Source organism: Salmo trutta, chromosome 4 (assembly GCF_901001165.1).
Source record: "Salmo trutta chromosome 4, fSalTru1.1, whole genome shotgun sequence".
In the NCBI taxonomy this organism is placed as follows: Eukaryota; Metazoa; Chordata; class Actinopteri; order Salmoniformes; family Salmonidae; genus Salmo; species Salmo trutta.
This window is the reverse complement of record NC_042960.1, coordinates 62,473,829-62,499,211: the sequence shown is the minus strand read 5'-3', so window position 1 is coordinate 62,499,211 and position 25,383 is coordinate 62,473,829. Positions and strand designations below refer to the sequence as shown.

Here is a 25,383-nt window from a genome sequence, read left to right as displayed (position 1 = left end):
CTTTAGTGTAGCTTAACTATTTCCAGTGTGAAGTAATTGGTAGCATGGTCAACTATATTGTCAGAGTAGCTTCCCCTACACTAAGAACTGCACCATTATGTTGCTGTGTAATCTCCTTGATGTTGATTCCTTCTGTGTATCCTGGTGTCTTTGTCAGATGACTGTGAGCTTCATTTCCTCAAATCCCAACAACAAACCTCAATTCAAATCCAATTTTGAGTCCACATATTATGTCGGCAAGTGGACACTTTTTCTTACATTTTACATTTTAGTCATTTAGCAGACGCTCTTATCCAGAGTGACTTACAGTAGTGAATGCATACATTTCGTACATTTTTTTTTTCTCCCATACTGGACCCCCGTGGGAATCGAACCCACAACCCTTGCGTTGCAAACACCATGCTCTACCAACTGAGCCACACACTTATATGATATATTTGCATAATGATATGAAGTGGCATAAAAGGATCCCAAGGCCTCAGATAGACTCTTAGAAAAACGTTTTCCAGAAGGGTTCTTCAGCTGTCCCCATAGGAGAACTCTTTTTGGTTTCAGGTAACCTTTTGAGTTCCATACAGAACCCTATGTGGAAATGGTTATTCAAAAGGTTATCCTATGGGGACAGCCGAAAAACCCTTTTAGGTTCTAGATAGCACCTTTTTTCTAACAGTGTTCAGTAGGCAGTAGGGAATCCTTGCAAGTAAAAATAACAAAGAGATAATGATTAGCTATAATGTGGTGCACCTTTGCAGTTTTTTGGACTGTGTAACTAATGTCACATGCAACAACTTCATTCAATATAATAGGCCATTTTTGGAAACTGTTCTCTCAAACCACACCATTGCCAACTGTCTAGAGATCAATGCTTGACGTGGAATGAAAAGGGAGCCGGTACTCATGGTACTGTACTGTATACTCACAGAGATCCGGTACTCCAGTACTCAGATCTGGTAACCCAACACCGGTCCACATCAACCATTGGTCTAGACATTGATTGCTGAGGGGGCTCTTTTTCTCTCGGGCCTCTTTTACTTGAATGAGAGTGGAGGAAGCAGCCTACTACAGTAGCAGAGCTGTGCATGCAGACAGCACTGGATGATGTCAGGGCTAGCCAAAGCTTCCTCCCACCAGGTGCGGACTTAGAGAATTGGAGGCCCCAGACAGAGGCCAAAATGCTAGCTAAGTTGAATTGAGTGCTCATCATCTGTATTCTAGTTTGTTCATTATATTAAGGATTTTTTGCATGTTATATAGTGTAACAAGTGTATTTTGCTCTTCACTCGTGTAGTACACTCTTAGAAAAAGGGTTCCAAAAGGGTTATTTGTGGAGGGATAGGGTTCTACCAAGAACTGTTTAGATCAGAAGAACCTTTTTTGGAAGACAAGGGTTCTTTGTAAGTGAAAGGGTTCTACCTAGAACCTTTAACATCCTAAGAACCATTTTTGGAAGAAAGGGTTATTTGATGATTGTTTGAAAGGCAAGAAGGATTCTTTGGAAGGCAAGAATATAATTATACATAATATTTCCTAGCAACCCTTCATAGACAGTTCTAGGAAGAATGTTTAGATGAATCAAATTTGAAGCTTCCTGCAGATTTTGCTATATATATATATATATATATATATATGAATTACTATTAGTATTATTTTTTATTATGCCCAGTTCACGGGGCATCTGATGATTTGAGGCCTGAGGCAATTGTCTCTTCTGCCTAATGATAAGTCCGCCACTGCCTCCCACGCGCTATATGGCGTGACCAAGTAATTGATGCCCCAACGTTTCAACGATTAAATGTAATTTCTCTAATGCTCCCAGGATGAATAACAGCAAATCCAGCAAGTGCTCGGCTGCTCTTACAAGTCAAGTGGCACTTCCCATGGGCCTTTAAGTAATGACCTGTCCCCAAATCTGAATGTGGTATTTGTTTGCGCCCCCATCCCGCTCGCATAATGAATTAATTAATTAATGTATGTTGGGTGTGTGTGTGTGTGTGTGTGTGTGTGTGTGTGTGTGTGTGTGTGTGTGCCTGCCTGCACTCTAGGGCCTTGTGGGTAATCCCAGTGTGATGGAAGTCGGCAGGTGTTCAAATGTTCCCTTAACGCCCCAGTGGGAGAGCCCCCGAAGACAAGAGCTTGGTCACACACTTGAACTTGAATTGAATCAAGGGAGAGCATCCTTTGTGGTGATGGTGTGCAGCACTGATTAGATTTGGAGATTGAGAGCCATTACAGAAGGATGGAGTCTGCTAATGACTTAAGTGCTGTTGCTTTTTCCTTGAGGAAGTGATTTATATGGACAGGGTACTGCCCCTGAACCTCAGAGCACCCAACAGTGAATGGAGACACTGATCAATCCATAGATCAACGATTCACTGATAGATCCATAGATCAACGATTCATATCACTCCACTTTGGCCCCATCATGATCTATATATCTGATAATAAGGATTTACGGTCTCTGTGCGTTGGGGTGCTTTGTAACGTTCAAAGTTGTCTATATCCTCATCAATCTTTGTCCGTGATTAAAAGGTTAAATGTTTTGGTGGCGACATTGTTATTAGTGCCTGTTGCATGTTAGATAACTGGATGATGTAATACTTACTTCTCTTAATCCCATGGCATAGAAAGACAGTACAAAGTTTGAAGTAAATAACTAGAAAATGGCAATTTCCTGAGGAAAATATGTGTTCTTGCTTCAGCAGTCTAAAAGAATGGCCGTGTCCAGATACCTGTATTTGCATCTTATATAGTAGGCAGTTTGGTTATGTGAAAATATGTTTTATACTGATATTGATATTTGTTGCTTCCTGCATACATCTTTTAGAAACATTATGTTCTAAAAAAGTATGTGGTACGATTAGTACACAGTAATACTGTAAAAAAATGTAACTTAAATATCCAAGTTGGCTGGACTTCAAATTGGGAAATTGTTGAGCTGACATGAATTATTACTCCACTAACCCAATGATTTTTACTCAATGTGAGTTGAAAAATAATGAACTGACATATGTCATTTGCAACACAAATAGCTGAGTTGATCACACAAGAGTTATGTTTGCTGACACAACATAAAATACTGTTTTGGCTTAAACACGTTTAATTAACATATTACCCAGTATACCTTTCTGAAAGTTGTATTATACTTCTTATTTATTTAACCTTTATTTAACTAGGCAAGACAGTTAAGAACAAATTCTTATTTACAATGATGACCTACCCTGTACAACGCTGGGCCAATTGTCCGCCGCCCTATGGGACTCCCAATCACGGCCGGATGTGATGCAGGCTGGATTCAAACCAGCGACTGCAGTGATGCCTCTTGCATGGAGATGCAGTGCCTTAGACCGTTGCACCACTCGGTCAGGGATCAGTTACAACTGAAACATGTATTGCAGAGGCTGATGCATTTAACCAGAGTTAAATGAGTTGATTTGTTCTAACCCTTAATGAGATTTCTGTTGTACCTGTTTATGTGGTCTGTGGTTACTCAGATTTTATAGACTTACCTGTCTGGTCCATTATATGGATCATGACTGAAACTGGTTAGGAGTCAAAGGAGACACTATTCTGTCATAAACATACTTGGCTCAATCAAAATAAAAATATAATAGCCATCCGTCAATAATACAATAATTTCCATAGTTGAGCAGAAATCTACAGTATATTATAGCTCATCCAACTTCAGCTCTCTTGGCATCATGGACCAGCATATAAGGTGTTGGGTTGACACTTGACAGTCAGTGAACCCGGGTTGGAGTCCCTGCCTGGGGCTTCCCCCCAACTTCACTACGTTGGTCCATGAAGCTTAAATAGTTCAGCTGATGATATCCTTACATCGTTAAGTTGAAAGGACATGAAATTGAAAGTTAAGTCAATTTAAAAAAATCAAGGCAACCAGATTTCTAGTTAACTCAACTTTGGCAAATGTGATGAGACAACTCAGGAATCTATGTTAGCAGAACTTTTCTGTCCCAAAGTTAATAATAGTAACGCAATAAGTCTGATTACTTCATTTGGATGGATGTATGAAAAGGTTCATCAAAATGAAACAGAATACTGAAACTGAAAAACAGAAGAAAAATAAATATGAAACTGAAGAAAGAAATTATGAAAACAAATGAATTACACGTTTTTACTTTGTTACGTGTTACTACTGTAAAAAGTAGTTGTAAAGGATTATACAAGACCTGCTTGATGAATAAACCATGTCATTTCATTAATAGGATTCAAGAAGTTGGACAAATGCAACTACAGTTTATTTGCCCAATGTTACTTAGACACTCATATACACTACATGGCCAAAAGTATGTGGACACATGCTCTTCGAACAGCTCATTCCAAAATCATGGGCATTAATATGGAGTTGGTCCCCCCTTTGCTGCTATAACAGCTTCCACTCTTCTGGGAAGACTTTCCACTAGATGTTGAAACATGACTTGCTTCCATTCAGCCACGAGCATTAGTGAGGTCGGGCACTGATGTTGGTCGATTAGTCCTGGCTCGCAGTCTGAGTTTTCAATTCATCCCAAAGGTGTTTGATGGGGTTGAGGTCAGGGCTTTGTTCAGGCCAGTCAAGTTCTTCCACACCGATCTCAACAAACCATTTCTGTATTGACCTCACTTTGTGCATGGGGTCATTGTCATGCTGAAACAGGAAAGGGCCTTCCCCAAATTATTGCCGCAAAGTTGGAAGCACAGAATTGTCTACAATGTCATTGTATGCTGTAGCGTTAAGATTTCCCTTCACTGGAACTAAGGGTTGTAGCCCGAACCATGAAAAACAGCCCCAGACCATTATTCCTCCTCCATCAAACTTTACAGTTGGCACTATGCATTTGGGCAGGTAGCGTTCTCCTGGCATCCGCCAAACATAGATTAGTCTGCCGTACTGCAAGATGGTGAAGCGTGATTCATCACTCCAGAGAACGTGTTTCCACTGCTCCAGAGTCCAATGGTGGCGAGCTTTACACCACTCCAGTCGATGCTTGGCATTGCACATGGTGATCTTGCGGCTGCTCGGCCATGGAAACCCATTTCATGAAGCTCCCGATGAACAGTTCTAGTACTGACGTTTCTTCCAGAGGCAGTTTGGAACTCTGTAGTGAGTGTTGCAACCGAGGACTGTTGATTGTTACACGCTACGTGCTTCAGCACTCGGCGGTCCCGTTCTATGAGCTTGTGTGGCCTACCACTTCGCGGCTGAGGAGTTGTTTCTTCTAAACGTTTCCACTTTACAATAACAGCACCTACAGTTCTCCGGGGCAGCTCTAGCAGGGCAGAAATTTTACAAACTGAGTTGTTGGAAAGATGGCATCCTATGACGGTGCCACGTTGAAAGTCACTGAGCTCTTCAGTATGGGACGTTCTACTGCCAGTGTTTGTCTATGGAGATTGCATGGCGGTGTGCTCAACTTTATACACCTGTCAGCAACGGGTGTGGCAGAAATAGACAAATCCCTAATTTGAAGGGGTGTCCACATACTTCTGGCCATGTAGTGTGGGGCTGGGACCTCTGCGCAGTCCATTTTACTGTGATTTAGCGCCTGGGACTTCGGCGCCGCTCACTGTTCAATAACACTAAAAGGCTCATCCTGTCTAATGGGGTACCTCTGTGACGCATGCAGGGAAAGGCCCCCCCACTCTCCTTCTCTTACACACACACACACACACACACACACACACACACACACACTTTCTGATGCTTTGCCCGCTAATGAAAAGGAAGGGAAATTAGATGATGCCACCTGACAAACTGTTCTGTAATTGTTTTTGAAAAACAACTGTCTTTGTCATCAGGGATTCTGCAATGATTCCCTGTTGAAGTCCACTTCATTTATCCATTGAAGAAGGACATGGACTGGGGCAGGGATAATCATTATAACGCATTAGCCATGTAATCATAATTCATTCCAATGTTGTCTTTTGGTATGTGGACTAGGTAACTGGTAGATGAATAACGTAATGATGAACCCTTTATAAACCCTGTGTTACTGTGGATCATTGAGACACAGTCATACTCATTAACTCAGATTACATTAGAGGAGTTCAAAACCATGGTCAAATTAAAATAAGGACATGTAAAATCCTATTTTTCCGAGTTGAAGTCGTTGCAGTGATTGTATTCATGATGGTAATAAATGCTCTTTTATTTAACTGCTCAGATAATTGTAAACTTTTTTGAGTAGAACAATCGGCCGTATTTGAGTTTCAGCATGACAGCGGAATTGACTGGGGTACTTGATCCCTATGTCTCTTGGTTGAGTAGCACCAACCTAGGAGTGGATGGGACTGCAGTATACTGTCATTCCCAGCAGATGGCCCTGCCTACTAGTACTTTGCTGTGGCTTATCAATTTGGCATTTGAAAAATAGCATGCGTGTAACATTTTTGGAAGCCTATAAAATATTTATTGCGAGGGATGGTTGCCGTGGCCATTCATTAGATTTGCTCCTGGTTAATTAATGACCTCAATGGAAATGTGGATATCAAATTGTCCAAATGACTGGTGGATTTTGTGAATGGAGCACTTAGTGACTAAAGAATGACGTCATTGCAAAGCCATATCCCATATTAGTGTGCCAAAAGTAAGGGGTGTCATCCGATTGGCTCGCAGGAGCATCTCAGCGACGGGATTGGTCAACGGGAGATAATTAAACACCTACACAGTCAATGCACAAATGCAAGCAGTGGATATATAGGCTTGTGCATTGGCATTGCATGCTACAGATCCAAGAGTTGGTCTTCAAAGTGAGAGAAGTCAACATAGGCGTTTCCTACAAAGCTATATATTTTTGGGGGCCCGGTGATTAACACAAAAGGTAAGTGGAGAACTTTAACCAGATCCACATGGTGGAGACTGTGCATTTGGATGGAACGTTGACTTAATGGGTTGTGTCTGAGGACTCTGTAACTCGGTTGGATATGGAGAGTGTGGACCTGCATTTTGGCGCAGTGTGATGTGATGGTGACGGTAATGGGATTGGGATTGAAGTGTGGCCATAGGGGTCACAACTCTCCTTCAGCTCTGTGGTAGAGGCAGAACAGAAAAGATGGAAAGAAAGATGAGAGAGAGAGAGAAAAAGTGAGCAAGAGTGAGTGAGAGACCAAAGAGTAAGTCAGAGACGGAGAGAAAGAAACAGTGAGTAGAATAGAGAGAGAGAGAGAGAGAGAGAGAGAGAGAGAGATGGAGTGCTTGTGTGTGAGAAAGTGGTGGCAGCTCATTACACTAATGTACTGGTCCTCCCCTGGGAGTTGGCACGCTGGCTGGAACCACTATCCCCTCCTCACAGCGGCTAGCTAACGCTACGTCCCTTCAGTTAGCACCAACCGACAGGCTTGGACCCCCGTCATTCCTGGACACGCCAAGGGCTCCTCCTCAGAGAACTACCTCTCCTGTCCTGTGCTGTGCTGTACCCAATATTGTGAGACTGGAGGAATAGTTAGCTCCATGGAGAAGAGTAGAGGCTGTTTGGATGGAAGGTGTCATGGGGAGACAGAAGGATGGATGGATATGCAGCTTGAGAGATCAATGCTACTGAACTGAGCTAGTGTGGTAAAGCTGAGTTTGCTGTCAATACATCATCTAGCAGCTCATTTCAAACTTAACGAAGGAATCCTTTAACCAACAGTTGTATTGTGTTACATTAGCTGTACAATGCTTAATCTCATTCTGGTAAAAGCATGCTGAATGTTTTTGTGTTGGCGACCTGCTTCTCTCATTGTTACATGTAAATGTTCATGTAATTGCTTCACTGATGGGACTGTCTCTTTGCTGTAGGGGACCATGGTTATGTTGAAGATCTCTGCTTTCCTTGTTGCCTATGCCCTGGTCATTTGCCAGATGTACAGCTCACAAGCAGCCCCCGCCAGGTGAGCCCGACGGACATACAGATATGTAAAAACTTACACTCATACACATACATACATCACACGAGCACACACACACTTTTGTAATCTGACATGAAAAGATTGATAGGACATGCTGCTAAATATAACTGTATTATTTAAGAATGAAATTATGAGTTACATTTTTGGGGGAAATCATTTTTCTGTGATAAAAGTTACATAGTACACATGTTTTGGTCTGTAAATTGTTGATTTAGAAACTGTAACAAATACATAAAAGTTAATATGTTCCTTAATCCAATATCCCAGAAGTGCACTCCAGTTAAAGGGACAGCAATCCATGCTTAGGTTTAGTTTCCCTGTCACTGTTTCCACATGCTAACGTTGTTGAGCTTCACAATCAATTTGAAATACTTTTGGATGATTTGGTCATGATACATGAAAAATGCTAATATCGGTACCATGACTTGAATGGGATTTGTGCCACAAATGCTAAAATGTTAGCATGTGGAAACCGTGCCAGGGAAACTAAACTAAAGCATGGATTGCTGTCATACCTTGTCGATAGACTGCTTAAAGGGTAAAGGGGACTGTAATGACATTTGCAGAAAGAAAAAACACCACACAACAAGAGGCATTTCATTTAGGAGAGATAAATGAGACGTATAAAACATCCAAGCCACTCCCCGTTATACATCTGAACTAGGTCACACCTCGGCCCTTTTAGATGGACTGCTCTTAACAGATTACTATTTTCCATGTTGGCTGGGGTCCATTCCAGTCCCACGTCATATCTTTAGACTCAGTGATGCTCTGAGGATCTTTTTTTCCCCCAGGTGATAACGCCAGTTGAGTTTTTACGCTGATCCCTGTGCATCACCCACTCCCTTTCTTCCTCCTCTAGAACAGGCATAGAGTCCATGACAGACCAAGTCACGCTCACGGACTACGAGGCACGGAGGTTACTCAACGCCATAGTCAAGGAGTTTGTGCAGATGACAACTGAAGAGCTGGAGCAGCAAGTGAATGAAGGCAATAGGTACAGACAACTGCTTTTTCTTCCTGCATTTCTAACAGCCTGAGTTTGCCTCTTAGCTACCAAGTAATGGACTGATGATGAATTAAACGTGATGATCAGCATTGATGGTCAGAGCTACTTTTATATTACCTGTGTGGAGAGACGTCTTCTAGCCACCTGCCGTTTGATTTAATCCATTTGGAGGTATGTGCTCAGAGGAATGGTTACTAACTCCATCTCAAGGAGAGAGATCCAGATCCTAATCCCTCCCAACTGATTCTCTGTCGTAACCTTCCCACATGGATAAGTTTGACATTCAGTTATTTGAATGGATGAATGTTAACAGTGTGTTTGCCTGCTGCAGATATTATATTAGCGGGGAATGCCCAACTGGATGGATAAGTGCATGGTCTCAATTAGTGGAGGCGGAAAGAGTTGCATGACAACAGGAAGCTACCCGTTCTGCTCTGTTTGGTGTGATATGAGGGTGGGTGTGAAGATACAATGGAGTTGGAGCATGGGGGTTGATGTAACATTTTTGGAAGGGAAGCATGATATTTTGGAAATGTTATTTTCTTGCCTATGACAGCACGTCTGACAATGCATTGTGTATGAGACATGCATGAATTAAAGGGGGATGATACAGTACTAACATGAGAGAGAGAGAAAGTGTGTGTGTGTGTGTGTGTGTGTGTGTGTGTGTGTGTGTGTGTGTGTGTGTGTGTGCGTGTGTGCGTGTGTGTGCGTGTGTGTGCGTGTGTGTGTGTGTGTGTGTTGGAGAGGGAGAAACCTGCATGGGTCCCGCTACTATGAGCCTGTTTTCTGCATGTTTGTCTCTCCCCTCTGACAGCATTGAAAGACCCCTAACCAAGCGCTGCTCCAACCTCAGCACCTGCATGCTGGGCAAACTGTCCCAGGACCTGCACAAATTACAAACGTTCCCCCGCACAGACGTGGGCGCGGGCACGCCTGGCAAGAAACGCAGCGCGCCTGAGAGCGAACGCTATGCAAGCTCCGGGGAGACACATGACAGCATCTAACCCTTCGCCCTCCTCCTGTTCCCACTCTTTTTCACTTTTCATTTTAACGTCCTCCTGGTTCTAAATCTCCGTGCATGTGGATTTTGCCTGCTTGATTGACATTAGAGCGGATCTCCCATCGCAACGCCCACGTGATTTTCTTCCTTCTCTTTTGATAATTCCTTTCCCCTTTCGGCAGAGAATGACGTTGTATCTGTTTAGACAATCGAAATGAGAACTTATCTAAATTACAATTACATTCAAAAGAATGACTCGAAATGTATAGATGTTTTTATCTGAGTGTATATTCATATAATTTGATTGCGTTACAAATTCCTCAAATCTACGTAATATTCAACCATAATAAATGGTTTCTTTATGTGCACCATGTTTCTTCTTCAATAAACCTATTTTTATACCAGGAAGACTTTTACTTTTTATTCTTAAGAAATGTAATGTTAGTACTTATTTATTTTATGGAACTTTGACTTTTCCAACAACTGCATTCAATATTTTTTGAATTGCAGTATAGAATAAATCATAGTTACAATAGCAGTTCCAATATCCTTGAACTGTCTAAAACCCTCACCAAGTCTCAAGGTAAGAATTATGACCAACTGAACCATTCTAATGATCGAACATTTCCAGAGACTATATTAACCTCTGTCTACTTTTATGTGTGTGTGTGTGTAATAGTGCACTTGTGTAGGCCATCTGTGTGTGTGCTTGAATATGTGGATGTTTGTGAGTGTCTGGCATGAGTGTGAACACAAATGTGTATTGTATTGTATGTGTACGCTGTGCGGAGCAGGGCTCACCATTAACCCCGTCTCCATTCCTGAAGCAGCATTACAGCACAGAAGCGAGCCTGCAACACGGCCACCTGCGTGACTCACCGCCTGGCAGACTTCCTGAGCCGGTCGGGGGGCATGGGCAACAGTAACTTTGTCCCCACTAACGTAGGCTCCAAGGCTTTTGGCCGGCGGAGGAGAAACACACAGATGTGAACATTCCAACAACCTTCAGGGTGAATATTCCTCCTCCTCGCTGTCCTTTCTGTCTATGTTCTTTCGGCTAGGCCTTATTTCTATTCTCTAGCTTTTAGTTAAATGCCTGACATGACCAATGACTGTATATATGAATGAACAAAACCATCGATCACGTGTGAAGACTCAATAGACATTTGAAGACAACTAAGCCAGTTAGGATGGCGTCTCGTGTGGTTGATTTTTGTAGAGATAACATGCGCAGTTTGAGCTACTCCAGGAAGTGACGTTGCAGGCTAGTGTTGCCCCCCTCTCATTGAGTATCTCAAGTTTAAGGCTGACCGGGGTACTGCAGGCTGCCATTAGCTACTATAGTACATTATCCTTATAGCTTCTTCTGTATGTCCAAGGACATACATCTGGTGTAATAGAAGCAATTATTGGTTCCATGATTGTCTACAAAATGTGTATTTATTTACACAAAGATTGACTACAAAGATTGGCATTTTCCCCTTCACTAGAATGGTGGACCCTGTTTTCTGCAAACAATGCCTGCAATACCGTAGTCGGCCTTGAACTTCGTGGCTTCAGTGAGAGGGAGCGTTGAAAAAAATATATATTTTCTTTTTCATTAAAAAATGTATATATTTTTTTTAAATTAAGATTTTACATATAGATAATTGATTTCCTGTGTTGATGAAAAATAATTGCTTGGTCTTCTTGTTTGCTCAGAGGACTTAAGTTTTGTGACTGACAGAAGGCATTGGGCACTGAAGTTGTTGACTTGTCTGTTCTCTCCCTTCCTCTCTCTCTTCCCTTTCAGATGTTGACCCTCCTTAACGCGATGACATCAGAACATATCTGGGAGAAAACAACAAAACAAACAGAAAAAAACACTGGCTTTATTATCCACTCTCCCACAGTCTACACAAAGAAACCCCTTCAGATTGTAGGACTCCTCTCATTCCCATAATGTTATGAACCTTTCATTTTGCTTTTTGCAAACCAGAAGGGGGAAAAAATGAAAAAATTACAGCAACCTCCGTTATGTACATTGACAGCTGAATCCGATTCCTTTTGTTTTTTATACATTAAATTAATTTGAAATGAATGGAGAAAGCATCAGTGCTTATTTATTACTTATTATCTATTGTCTTAGAGCACATTTGTACCATGTGACCCATTTGCTCTGTCACTCATACCCCCTGTCCCCATGGCAACTGTGACCCGCAGGGATAGACATTAAAGATCAGCTTTCCCTTGGCTCCCTCACAACTGCTGTCTTGTGCCTTGATGTAAAACACTTTACATGACATGATTGTACAGTATGTTTCAAGATTATAAGAAGATTGCAAAGAAGAGAATGAAGATGAAAAATATTCAAGAGATTAATATTGTAACAATTGTGAATTTCAGCAAGATTAAAATGTATTTTAGATACATTCGGGTTTGGGGTACTTGTGTTGTTCTTCAAAAGTTTCATGAAATGTTTAGGTGAAGAGAACCGTTGTGTCGATATTATATTACCTTTATATGGGATGAGTGGCTTCAGTTACAGACCATGCAGATTTCTCCGTAACTCTGGAACACTTTGGTCTAACACTGAAACACGTTGGGAATTCTGCAGCAAAGAAATCTGTTCTAACTTCACTGTAAACCCCAATGCGCTGTCATTACTCAAAACTTTTGAAGAAATCCGGGTACTGTTACTAAAAGTGATTTTGAAGTCATTACTCAAACCGGTAGAGTCACTGTGATCCTGTAGGGGATTTGAGTTGCATGAGCTTGACTTTTTTTAATAATGCCCTCACTAAGCCACGCCTCCAATATAATTTCCCAGTGTACCTTGCTTGCCTTTGAGTGAATTGTAGAGTTACCATCCATGACTATATTTGTTAGTGACTGAGATGTGGTTGTCGAATTCATTTATCCTGTGGCTTAATTATAGTCTTTAGGACAATGCCTATCTCATAAGGCCCACACCACATCTCTTTTGAAGCCTACCTTTACCAAGATAAAGCTACCTGAAACACATGGTTTGCAGACCACATCAGGCCTGCAAGTAGGGTCACAAAATTCCCAGATTTCCTAACATTCCCGGTTGGAGGAATTCCTAGAACCTTCCATCCAGGCTATCTGGAAAACCAACCAGAATTTTGCAACCCTACTTGCAAGTCACATTATGCTGACTTGTGAAGTGCTGTGTAATTCCTGGTGGAATCCAACCAATATTAGGATATCCAATGGCTGGAATTTTTATTTACCATCAACCTGCATAGATAATGAGTATCGGGCTTCGGAATAGTGTGAGAAGACGACCTAAACCATTTCAGTAACGGGTGCAAAATAATTTAACTAAATGATTGGATTAGTTTAGAAAAATATATGTTATTCATATTTTTGTAGCATAAGATTAATCAATCACTTAATATACATGCAAATCCCCAAAAATCAACCTGCAGTAGAGCATGCTTGGTAAAAAGTTCATTTGTTATTATGACTTAAAAAAATTTAGTTGATGTGACTTCTCGTTTAGTTTTGAGTCAGTACCACATAAATATTTGAAGTAATATTGACTTTTCATTGACTTTGAGTTGAACATACTAGAAGCATTTGAGTAAAAAATGCCTTGGAGTTTAGTGCACTCCAAACCTTTCACACTGTTCTAAACACACACAACTTATTCATCTGGTTCGGTGACACAAAAAGGTCAGATTGTGACATCCATTTCCATACAAAAGACAAAGCTTTCATAGTAAATCACAAAAATGGAAACAAATATATTGTCCTATTGTCCTCAAACTAGCCTATTACAGCTCAACATGAATTCTCTTAGGAGGAGAGAGTTCAGGCATACCTTGTCCCAGTCACTAGCCTACCAAAATAAAGGAAACACCAAGATAAAGTGTCTTAACAGGGCATTGGGCCACCATGAGCCAGAACAGCTTCAATGCACCTTGGCATAGATTATACAAGTGTCAGGAACTCTATTGGAGGAATGAAATGCCATTCTTCCATGAGACAATACATAATTTGGTGTTTTGTTGATGGTGGAAAACGCTCCAGAATCTCCCATAAGTGTTGAACTCTGTTGACTACCACAGCGTATAGTTTTCAAGCTCATCAAACCATTTAGTGACCACACTTGCCTTGTGGATGGGGGCATTTACATCCTATGGGGGCATAGCCATGGTAGCCAAAATAATGGCCTGCTCAGGATTTTTGTACATGACCCTAAGCATGATGGGATGTTAATTGCTTAATTAACTCAGCAACCACACCTGTGTGGAAGCACCTGCTTTCAATATACTTTGTATCCCTCATTTACACAAGCGGTTCCATTATTTTGGCCAGTTATCTGTATGTTAATAACTAGGTTGAAGAAAACAAACACATTAATATGAGTTTGAATAGGGCCTCCCGGGTGTCGCTGTGCCACCAGAGATTCTGGGTTCAAGCCCAGGCTCTGTCGTGACTGGGAGGCCCATGGGGCGGCGCACAATTGGCCCAGCGTCGTTAGGGAGGGTTTGGCCGGCAGGGATATCCTTGTCTCATTGCACACTAGCGACTCCTGTGGCAGGCTGGGCACAGTGCACGCTGACCAGGTCGCCAGGTGTACGGTGCTTCCGCCAACACATTTGTGCAGCTGGCTTCCGGGTTGGATGTGCTTTGTGTCAAGAAGCAGTGCGGCTTGGTTGGGTTGTATTTCGGAGGACGCATGGCTCTCGACCTTCGCCTCTCCTGAGTCCGTACGGGAGATGCAGCGATGAGACAAGACTGTAACTACCAATTGGGGAGAAAAAAGGGGTAAAAATATATATATATACGAGTTTGAATAACATTAAACAACAAAATAGAAATAGACAATATGAATGAATTTCTCAATATAACAGCAAAACCTAGCAAGTGTTCACTTACTCTTGCTCAGGCTTTGAAAGCTTTGTCATCATCATCTCAATCAGACAAAGTGTAAATATTATGATAACTTCCCACGAGGGACCAGTACGGAGAAAAAAATTATGAAATGTATGCATTCACTACTGTAAGTCGCTCTGGATAAGAGCGTCTGCTAAATGACTAAAATGTAAAAATGTAATAAGATTGTTTAAGTTTGAGAGGCACAAGCCTTCCCCAACCAACAAACGTGTGACCAGTTGTTTCTCCAAGTCAATGAAGGCTTATTGGGATTGTATTTTATTTCCATATTATGATGATATCTATTTTTGCATACACCCACCTCATTATTGTGGAAAACTCAATTATTATTTTCCTATAAAAAATATAATTACGACAGTCGTGATAGAAACAGGTAGTTTCGATACAATTTTATAAATGCTGACAGATAATTTCACATGGTAGGATCTTTTTGTGTCGCTAAACTTGATCATGCGAGAAATGGTGGTGGAAATGCCTTTATGTGAAAATATTGAGAGAATAAGCATCACATCTATGTAAACTTGGATTCACTCGATGATATGGTGTGGTCCTCCCACTACGACTCGGGAAACCATACAGTTTATTTGGCTACAGATTAAATACGTTATGATGAACTTCACAGGGTGGGGAAAGTGCACAGTGATCTTGATGCTCCTTTCTAATAAATATTGAGGGTCTTATTTGGAAAGTATTCAGACCCCTTGACTTTTTCCACATTTTGTTACGTTACAGCATTATTCTAAAATGGATTCAATTGTTTTTTCCCCCTCATCAATCTACACACTATATCCCATAATGACAAAGCAAAAACAGTTTTGCTAATTTATTAAAAATAAAAACCTGGAATGTCACATTTACTTAAGTATTCAGACCCTTTACTCAGAACTTTGTTGAAGCACCTTTGGCAGCAATTACAGCCTCGAGTCTTCTTGGCTATGATGCTACAATCTTAGCACACCTGTATTTGTGGATTTTCTCCCATTCTTCTCCGCAGATCATCTCAAGCTCTGTCGGGTTGGATAGGGAGGATCATTGCAGAGCTATTTTCAGGTCTCTCCAGAGATGTTAGATTGGGTTCAAGTCCGGGCTCTAGCTGGGCCACTCAAGGACATTCAGAGACTTATCCCGAAGCCACTCCTGCGTTATCTTGGCTGTGTGCTTAGGGTAGTTGTCCTGTTGGAAGGTGAACCTTCGCCCCAGTCTGAGGTCCTTAGCGCTCTGGAGCAGGTTTTCATCAAGGATCACTCTGTACTGTGCTCCGTTCATCTTTCCCTCGATCCTGACTAGTCTCCCAGCCCCTGAAAAACATCCCCACTGCATGATACTGCCACCACCATGCTTTGCCATATGGATGGAGCCAGGCTTCCTCCAGACGTGACACTTGGCATTGTGGGCGGAGCAGTTGCTATACCAGGTGGTGATACAGCCCGACAGGATGCTCTCAATTGTGCATCTGTAAAAGTTTGTGAGGGTTTTAGGTGCCAAGCCAAATTTCTTCAGCCTCCTGAGATTGAAGAGACGCTGTTGCGCCTTCTTCACCACACTGTCTGTGTGGTTGGACCATTTCAGATCGCTGGTGATGTGTATGTTGAGGAACTTGAAGCGTTTCACCTTCTCCACTGCAGTCCCGTCGATGTAGATAGGGGCGTGCTCTCTCTGCTGTTTCCTGAAGTCCCCGATCACCTCCTTCATTAAAAAGTATTGACTCAGGGGTGTGAATACTTATGTAAATGAGATGTTTCTGTATTTCATTTTCAATTAATTTGCTAACATTTCTAAACACCTTCTAAACACTTTTCCCTTTGTCATTGTGGGGTATTGTATGTAGATGAAGATAATTGTTTTCAATTTAATCCATTTTGAATTCAGGCTGTAATAACAAAATGCGGAATAAGTCAACGGGCATGAATACTTTCTGAAGGCACTTAGGTTCCAGGCAAAGGTGCTTTGGCAGTGAAGACTACATATGTTTTAGAAGTCTAATGTCACTGAAACGTGTGCGATCGATGCTACAAACAATATGTGCCCTTGGGCCCGTACTCATAATGCATCTACAGAGTAGGAGTGCTGATCTAGGATCAGGTCCACCCCCAGTCCATTGATTATAATCTAAAAGGCTAAACTGATCCTAGATCAGAACTCCAACTCTGAGAGGCTTTATTATGAATATGTGCCTTTGTGTTTTTAAGTTCCTCTATGCTTTTTATCAGCACAGAGACTAGACAGAACTGTGGATCTGTACTCCATTCCCCTCCGGCAGTATAGAGGCCTCATCTGTCATTGGTTCTTTTTTGCAGCCTTTCCGCTGTCCTCGTGCTTTCTCAGTCTCTCTGTCTGGGCTGGAAGCAGCTCCGGAGTCGTCGGGAAGTGCTGGAATCAGCATGGAAATGACAAAAATATTCCATATTTTGATAACTGAAGTTGAGGGCTGGATTGGGGAGAGTTGTGCATCTTTCTCGGTAATCGATCCTCTTCGCCAATGAGAAAAAACAGACCTAATAGTGAACATCTGCATTTCATTGGGTCATTTCAGTTGGAAATTAGATGGTTCGTAAGACCTAGCAGCAAACTCCAATTTCCAGATAGAAGGATTTACCCTCACTCCAGTCCCCAGAAATGTACAGCACAACCCAACTCTTGTTTACAAAACGATGACATCAGTCAGTTAAACAGCCAGTATAGGTGAGGATTATCTTCACACCTTGCAATGTGACTCTCTCTGCCACATACAGCGACTACAAACACTTTCCTGTTGGTTATGTCAGGAAATAAGGTCAAATTGAAGAGGAAATTAGCATGTTTGCCGTCAGATTATCTGAAACGCAATATTTATTAATCCTACTCTCATGCATGCCTATAAAATAGATACCCTGTGTTTGTGTGTGTGTTTGTATGTACGTTTGTATGCATGCCCTCATGCATACCTTTCAAATATAAAAGACCAATCATTCACTCAAACATATAATAACCATGGCTAGAAGTTTTTTCTGGACCTCGTGACCAGAGCGGGAAAAACTCTGGTCCTAGCAATAACATTAGAGGCTATGCAGACTGACCAAAGCCTCCATCTGTTCCCTCGTAACACGAACCACCAGAACTCCCGTTTATATTTTGATTCCCCCCTTCTTTTTTAAAGCTCCCAATTTTTCTAGCAGGTAGTAATTTCCAAGCTGACATGCAACCAGACACACTGAAAGGCTCATGGTAAAAGTCCAGAAACAACACACTCACAGCCGACCTCCTCTTACCTTCCCAAAAACCCTTTTTCTCCTGTGACTTCTCAGAGGAAGGTAAACACCATTTTGCCGTGGCAGAAATGTGATTTAATTCTGCTGCGATAGCAAGTTTTGCAGTCTAGCTCTTTTCTTCTCCCCCTCCTTCTTTTCCCACATCTGGATCCTAGTTCCTCATTTATTTATGTAGTATGCCTTTTTTTATGGGACTTTAAAAGTCCTTTACCTTTTTCCCTTGGCAGTTTCTCCACCAATTTGACAATTAGATTTTCGCCATAACTGGTGAACTCGGCAATTACATGCTCGACCACAGAGTCTCTCCAAAATAGAGCGTTGCGGCTCATATGGCATACCGAAATAGAATAGTTTTCATGTCTGTTTGGATGGCCGCCCAGCTAAAACTATGCTCAGCCGCTTGACTGACAGAGGGATGTGGGCTTTTTTCTCCCCAAGAAAAAGCTTAGGGTCACGAATCCTGACCAAAGACTGAGGCAGTTGAGCTCCCAGTTCCTCAGTTGGGCTGCGAGGAGAGAGGAGGTTGCAGGGCAGGGACAGAGGCTTGTGCCTCGACAATGAAAACTCCAGGGGACACTTAATATTTAAGATGCTGACCTGAGGCTGGGGTAAGTCTGGCAAACACTCCCTCCTATTTGCTGACTGGGAGATCACATAAGACGGAATGGGGGTCTTGTGAGGTTGTCTGTACTTCTTTAAGAGACTAACTTCAATATAACTTCATGATGGGATAAACTTGAGAGTTGTCTATTACTGCCTGGTATCTGACTAAGTCTTAGAATCATTCGCCTCATACACACACCACTAAGCTCATCAGTAGAAAGTGGCATCTTTGAGACTGTTTCTCACTGTTACTGCTGTTACTATGTCGGTTGATACAGAGCCTCTGCACTCTAAAAAAATTGTGGATTAAAAACAACCCAGCGTTGGGTAAATAGTGGACAGAACACATGTTATTTTGACCCAACCAGTTGGGCCACTTAGTTGGGTTGTTTTCTTTGAAGACAGGAGGTGTGGCTTATAGTGGTGGTGTGGCTTTCAGGTAGTTATTTTTGGCCACGTGTAAATTGCATTCCTGCTCATCATGTTAAGTTCGTACACTGCATATTTCACTTTCCTTAAATATTTTTGCACAATACATGATCTAACATAAAATTAATAAAATATTATTTAAGTACTAAATAAAAGTATTAAGTAACTTTCCCAACATTGGGACATGCATAGGTACTTGATGAACTCATACTCCTGGGTATCCTCACAAACATTTCAGTGCTCAACTTAAAGATAACAATACAACAAAACATATGAACCGGAATGACATTTACTCTCACGGGTGGCCAAAAAGAGCTATCTTAAAGCCACTCCCTTACTAAGCCATGCCTCCAGTCTTTTGATCTGATCCAGTGGCTCATAACTCAATAACCCAGCATCAATAACCCAACAACCCAACTGAGTGACCCAACTGGCTTGGTCAAAATAGCCCAACTTATGTTCAATATTTACCCAAATTGGGATGTTTTTAACCCCACATGTTTTGTTGTTGTGTGTGAGACACATTACAATGGCATCTCCCATGGCAATGCTATCATCATCTGCAGGTCCGGATATTTAAGCCCTAGTTCAAACAGCGCTCTATCGCCGCACTGAACTAAAAAATATGTCACTTTCTATTTGGAAGAGCAGGGACAGAGTGCCAGCCAAAACAATAGAGTGCGCCTTGGAATTTGATGAAAGTTTGGCAGCGTCTGCCGCTCTTTCGGTAAGGTACGGGTGAAGCACACCTCTGTTTCATACAGTGCGCCAGAGCAGTTCTTCCACTGTCGGGAGAAATGGTAATGAATGTTAATATATGTTAATTGCATGCAAATAAAGGATTCTTCTCTACCACAACGGAATCATGGCATCAGATTCTGTAAGAGGTTGCTGTTATGCCTGTATTCGACCAAATACCAACGAGGAAGTCTGCTGCAGTTTTGAGAGCGGTTGTATGAAAACAATCAGTATCTCAATCAAAGCTCTTAACCGTGCCAGTCCGTTCTTATTTCTATTCAGTTAGACTCGCCATAAATTCGGCGTCTGAACAGTGTGTAACTGGAGGACTTTGTGCCTGTCTGGGGCACTGTGGAAGCACTGATACCGATATCACAACGTTCTCTTTCGCGTATGTTTTAATGGAGTAGTGAACTTTTTGATAATTCCAAGTCTATACATTTCAATTGACCAAATCACCAACTGGTATCACAGATAACATTGTAACATAGTGTACCTACATGGTAATTACTCTGCATTTCTCAGCTGTTCATATTAAGCACATGCTCCGCTACCCAGGCATGGGAAAGCAGCCTCCATTCAATATTCGGGTGCATACAGATGGTCTTTTTCCCCCAGACGCTGCCCATTTTGTAATGGGCCATTCTAAATCAAAACTGATTTTACATGTTAGTAAAGACAAGAATTGAGAATAGTCTGATGGGTGAAAATATGATCACTTGAGAATAGCGTGTGCAGCCTTGAGACAAGGAAAAGAGTGAACTTTTCTTTTTTTTACTTTCTCAAATCATCAATAGCCATAAGTCCCATCATGCAGCCCATATTAGTTTTGATTTCTAAGATATTCTAAGGTTTGTATCAACCACAACTAAAGTTGGCAAATAACTCTAAATCTAGCATATAGGACCTGTTTCAAATAACTTTTATGCTTAACATAGCCACTTCATATGCACACTCACTCAGTAATGGGAAAAATATCCTTTCTATTTTAGTTCAATTATATTCTTCTCATTATAAAATCATATGATATGTACTGAGCAAAAATATTAACACAACATATAAAGTGTTGGTCCCATCTTTCATGAGCTGAAATAAAAGTTCCCAGAAATGTTCCATACGTACTAAAAGCTTATTCCTCTAAAATGTTGTGCAGAAATTTGTTTGCATCCTAGGAAGTGAGCATTTCTCCTTTACCAAGATAATACATCCACCTGACAGGTGTGGCATATCATGAAGCTGATTAAACAGCATGATCATCACACATCACACACCTTGTTCTGGTGACAATAAAAGGCCACTCTAAAATGTGCAGTTTTGTCACACAACACAGCTGATGAAACTGATGAGTATTTCTGTCTGTAATAAAGACCTTTGTGGGGAAAAACTCATTCTGATTGGTTGGGCCTGGCTCCCCAGTGGGTGGGCCTACGCCCTCCCAGGCCCACCCATGGCTGAGCCCTTGCCCAGGGCCTCATTCATTTATTTAAATTGACTGATTTCCTTATATGAACTGTAACTCAGTAAAATACTTGAAATTGTTGCATGTTGCGTTTATATATTGGCTCAGAATAAAATAATGGCACGGGACTGATAAGCATAGCTTGTCTGCTAAATGAAATAGCCTACAGCTTACAGAATGGCACATAGCCAGATAACATACAGTAGGCCTCATATTCTGTTCTTCTGAAATACATTTATTTCATATCTTGTTTCTTTAGACCTGCCTATAATGCATGTATTGTGATGGTATATATTAAATGGATTTATTAGACTTTTTTAAATGTAGATGTTCCAAAGGCGCGTATCAGTGGCTTGTAGGCACCTTGTAAGCTTGGAGGCCTGGAGATGCTAGACATGTTTATGTTAATTAACGGTCAATTACTGTGAGACCGGGCCGGATTAATTAATGTGCTTCATTTTAAGAAGTTATTTGGCCACTTTAGTTGTAATATACCTTATCAAAACATATAGGCACATGGGCTAGGCAACATAAGGTGTGCAACTATGATTTGAAAAAGTAAAAAAAAAAAGGCATGCGCTGTTTCTTATCTTACTGCACACAAGCTTGGCATCATTCACAAGTGATAATATATAATTCACAAGTGATAGGCGAATGTTGTCACCCATCAGACTATTCTTGATTTAATCTTGTCTTTACATATAGTATACTAAATAATAATCGTGTGAAATTTGTTTAGATTTAGAATAGACCATTATCATGCACCTGTCTTGAAACAGGGGCAGGGGAAAAATACATGTCATCTAGGCACATAAATAACGAATGGAGGACGCTTTTCCAGTGGTTCATTTTCATGCCAGCCAGGTAGTCTATACTCCTGTTGTAAAGCGAAGCAATGTGCTTAATATTAGGAAAGCTAAGAAATAAATATAGTAGGCCTAGCCTATTGAAAGCTGATGGGATCCTCCTCTTTTTAATAGAGGCCATAAGAACTCTGTTTTCTCACACAATTGCATAGCCTATAGAAATGTTGAGCAACATGAGCTCATCGGCTCTCAATAAGTGTTTGATTAGATTTTCGATTACATTTGCATTGTTGTCAGAGTGATTAGAGGGACAATAGAGTGCTGAGTACCAGACAGCAAGTGTGGTAGGCTACTAATAACCATCAGCAGCATCAGAGCTTGGAGAAGCCTAGTTACCGTGACTAAACGGTCACATGGAATTTGACTGCGGTCATGACTCGTGACCACCGGTGTGGCGGTAAAACAGTCACCGAAACAGACCTAAGACCGGTAGTCGTTTGCATGACAATAACCATCTGACAAAATGTCAGGACTGCCACAGCCCTAGTGACACCACTCATAACAGTACAGGGAATCATGTGCCCTAACAGAGAAACGGCGAACTCATTGCCCAACACATCACCCATCTTGCCAATTGCTGCCCTCAAGGCTTCATCAAGGCCTACCATGTCTCTCATAGACCAATATATGCCAGGCCAAACCACTCAGTGGATCATAGACCGATATGTGCCAGACCAAACCACTCAGTGGATCATAGACCAATATGTGCCAGGCCAAACCACTCAGTGGATCATAGACCAATATGTGCCAGAACAGACCACTCAGTAGATCATAGACCAATATGTGCCAGGCCAAACAACTCAGTGGATCATTGACCAATATGTGCCAGGCCAGACCACTCAGTGGATCCGATTCCCTCTTTGTGTCCCACTGAAAATATGCATTGCGTGGGGTTTTATTCAGAGTTAGGCCTGGGCTGCAAACCACTGAGGCCACAGCTGGTTGGAGTCTGTAAATCTGTGTGTTGGGTGTGGGTGGGTGCTGTGTAAGATGACAATGATTATAGTTGATTGTTGGCCGGGGTAGGCCGTCATAGTAAATAAGAATTTGTTCTTAACTGACTTGCCTAGTTAAATAAAGGTGTCTGTGTGTGTGTCTCTGTGTGTGCGTGTGTGAGCGTGCGTGCGCTTGTGCACGTACACGTTAAACGGTCGTATGTTATGTGCATATGACTGGCTGCTTTCCTGAGGCCACATTAGCAGAGCTCCTCACTCTCATTCTTCTCTGGCCTGTTGAACAGCTGGGAAGGGGAGTGGCCTGCCTGGCTAATTAACATGAACCACACATGTAGGTGTGGCCTCTAGCTCTGGCCCAGTGGCGGCTGCTGAGGGGAGGACGGCTCATAATAATGGCTGGAACAGAGTGAATGGAATGGCATCAAACACATGGAAACCACATGTCTGATGTTGTTGATACCTTTCCACATATTCCGCTCCAGGCATTACCACGTCCTCCCCAATTAAGGTGTCACCAAACTCCTGTGCTCTGGCCCCTGACTGTACTCCCATACTGTTTAATTAGCTTCTCTCTACAAGCGTGGTAATTGGTGGATTCAACTTTAAAAACCTCTCTCCTTCACAACCCTCCACCCATAGTCACCACCCATCATCATAAGCGGGCCATGATGGGGTAATGTGTTGTCGTGACCACTGTCTGATCATGGGTATAGATAGCATGGTGGGTGTGGCTCAGTCCATTGACCACTGCTATACCATGCATTTGAAAAGTATTCAGTCCCCTTGACTTTTTCCATGTTATGTTACAGCCTTATTCTAAAATGTATTAAATACATTTTCCTCTCATCAATCTACACACAATACCCCATAATGATGAAGCAAATAGATTTAGGTTTTTTGTGTGCAAATTAAATAAAAAACCTGAAATATCACATTTACATAAGTATAAATGTGGGATCTTATATATATATATAAAAAAACTATTTAATCAATTTTAGAATAAAACCGTAACTTAACAAAATGTGTAAAAAGTCTAGGGGTCTGACAAGGGCTCTGAATGCCCTGTAGTTGGAACCCGCTATGCTTCAGCTGATGCATACAGTATATGTGTTTGATTGTAATGTCTAGCTTGGCTGGAAGCACTGTGCTTGATGTAGCTAAGCTAGCAGAGGTTCCTCCAGGAAATAAATGGAGAATGGACCTGTACAGAGACATAACATATCAAAATATCCTTGTAAATAGAATATAACTAAATATACTGAACCATTTCCCAAGACACATATTCTCCATTAAAATTGTTTTTTTGGTCCAACACTAGGCTTAATCTGTGTCTGGGAAAGCGGCCCATAGAGTTAACCTGTTATGATTAACTACTGTTGTTTTCTTAACCCATCACCATGAATTTGAATGATAACATATTGGCCTACAGTTAGCATTTTGCCACGCGTTGTTCCACCAGTGGCTTACTCCGTTGTTACTGTCTGTCTCTCCTCTTCTGACTGCATCTGTGTGGCCAAAGCGTGTGTCAAGGCGAGGTCAGTTTGTGTTTCGTTCCCTACCCTCTGGAATCCCTTGGTTTAATCCATCGCTCACACGGTGTCGGCCTGCTCTCCTCCTCACACGGTGTCGGCCTGCTCTCCTCCTCACACGGTGTCGGCCTGCTCTCCTCCTCACACGGTGTCGGCCTGCTCCTCCTCCTCACACGGTGTCGGCCTGCTCTCCTCCTCACACGGTGTCGGCCTGCTCTCCTCCTCACACGGTGTCGGCCTGCTCTCCTCCTCACACGGTGTCGGCCTGCTCCTCCTCCTCACACGGTGTCGGCCTGCTCTCCTCCTCACACGGTGTCGGCCTGCTCTCCTCCTCACACGGTGTCGGCCTGCTCTCCTCCTCACACGGTGTCGGCCTGCTCCTCCTCCTCACACGGTGTCGGCCTGCTCTCCTCCTCACACGGTGTCGGCCTGCTCTCCTCCTCACACGGTGTCGGCCTGCTCTCCTCCTCACACGGTGTCGGCCTGCTCTCCTCCTCACATTTCCAACCCAAGGTTATACTGTGTTTTTCTCAATGGAAATCCACGGCCTGTATTCACAAAGCGTCTGAGTAACAGTGCAGGATGTAGTATCAGTTTTGCCTTTTAGATCATAATAAACAAGATTACATGGACAGGGGGGGGACCTGATCCTAGATCAGCACTCCTACTTTGAGATGCTTTGTGAATATGTTGTCTGGTTGATGAAGCTAGCACCCCTATGGCTTTTATAGACTATAAATGAGGTCTCACA

The 25,383-nt window shown here is 42.1% G+C and overlaps 2 protein-coding genes across 5 annotated transcripts in view; both read left to right on the top strand.

Moving 5' to 3' along the window:
- The first annotated feature begins 6,733 nt into the window (after positions 1-6,733).
- LOC115192805 (calcitonin-1-like) lies at positions 6,734-12,310 on the top strand. Of its 3 annotated transcripts, none has more exons than XM_029751669.1 (5): positions 6,734-6,818; positions 7,778-7,869; positions 8,750-8,884; positions 10,730-10,909; positions 11,692-12,310. In XM_029751669.1, exons 2-4 carry the CDS (start codon positions 7,784-7,786, stop codon positions 10,887-10,889), a joined length of 381 nt encoding a protein of 126 aa, XP_029607529.1. In that variant the 5' UTR covers positions 6,734-6,818; positions 7,778-7,783; the 3' UTR covers positions 10,890-10,909; positions 11,692-12,310. The 3 variants fall into 3 exon arrangements, with proteins under 3 accessions (XP_029607529.1, XP_029607528.1, XP_029607527.1); XM_029751668.1 differs by having other exon boundaries at positions 10,727-10,909; XM_029751667.1 differs by lacking the exons at positions 10,730-10,909; positions 11,692-12,310 and adding an exon at positions 9,714-10,515.
- Positions 12,311-18,461: 6,151 nt separating this feature from the next.
- The window catches only part of LOC115192804 (protein inscuteable homolog), an 89,232-nt gene continuing 82,310 nt past the window's right edge, over positions 18,462-25,383 (top strand). The window contains exon 1 of one of the 2 annotated variants that reach the window (XM_029751665.1): positions 18,462-18,660. The gene's annotated coding sequence lies outside the window, so the exon portion shown is untranslated. The remainder of the gene's footprint in view (positions 18,661-25,383) is intronic. The other variant, XM_029751664.1, reaches the window with a different exon arrangement.

Bases quoted from the DNA above. Each gene is read 5' to 3' on its own strand.
- LOC115192805 (XM_029751667.1), top strand. From the start codon at position 7,784: ATGGTTATGTTGAAGATCTCTGCTTTCCTTGTTGCCTATGCCCTGGTC. The intron at 7,870-8,749 runs GTGAGCCCGACG...TTCCTCCTCTAG, and splicing joins TCACAAGCAGCCCCCGCCAG to AACAGGCATAGAGTCCATGA. The intron at 8,885-9,713 runs GTACAGACAACT...CCCCTCTGACAG, and splicing joins CAAGTGAATGAAGGCAATAG to CATTGAAAGACCCCTAACCA.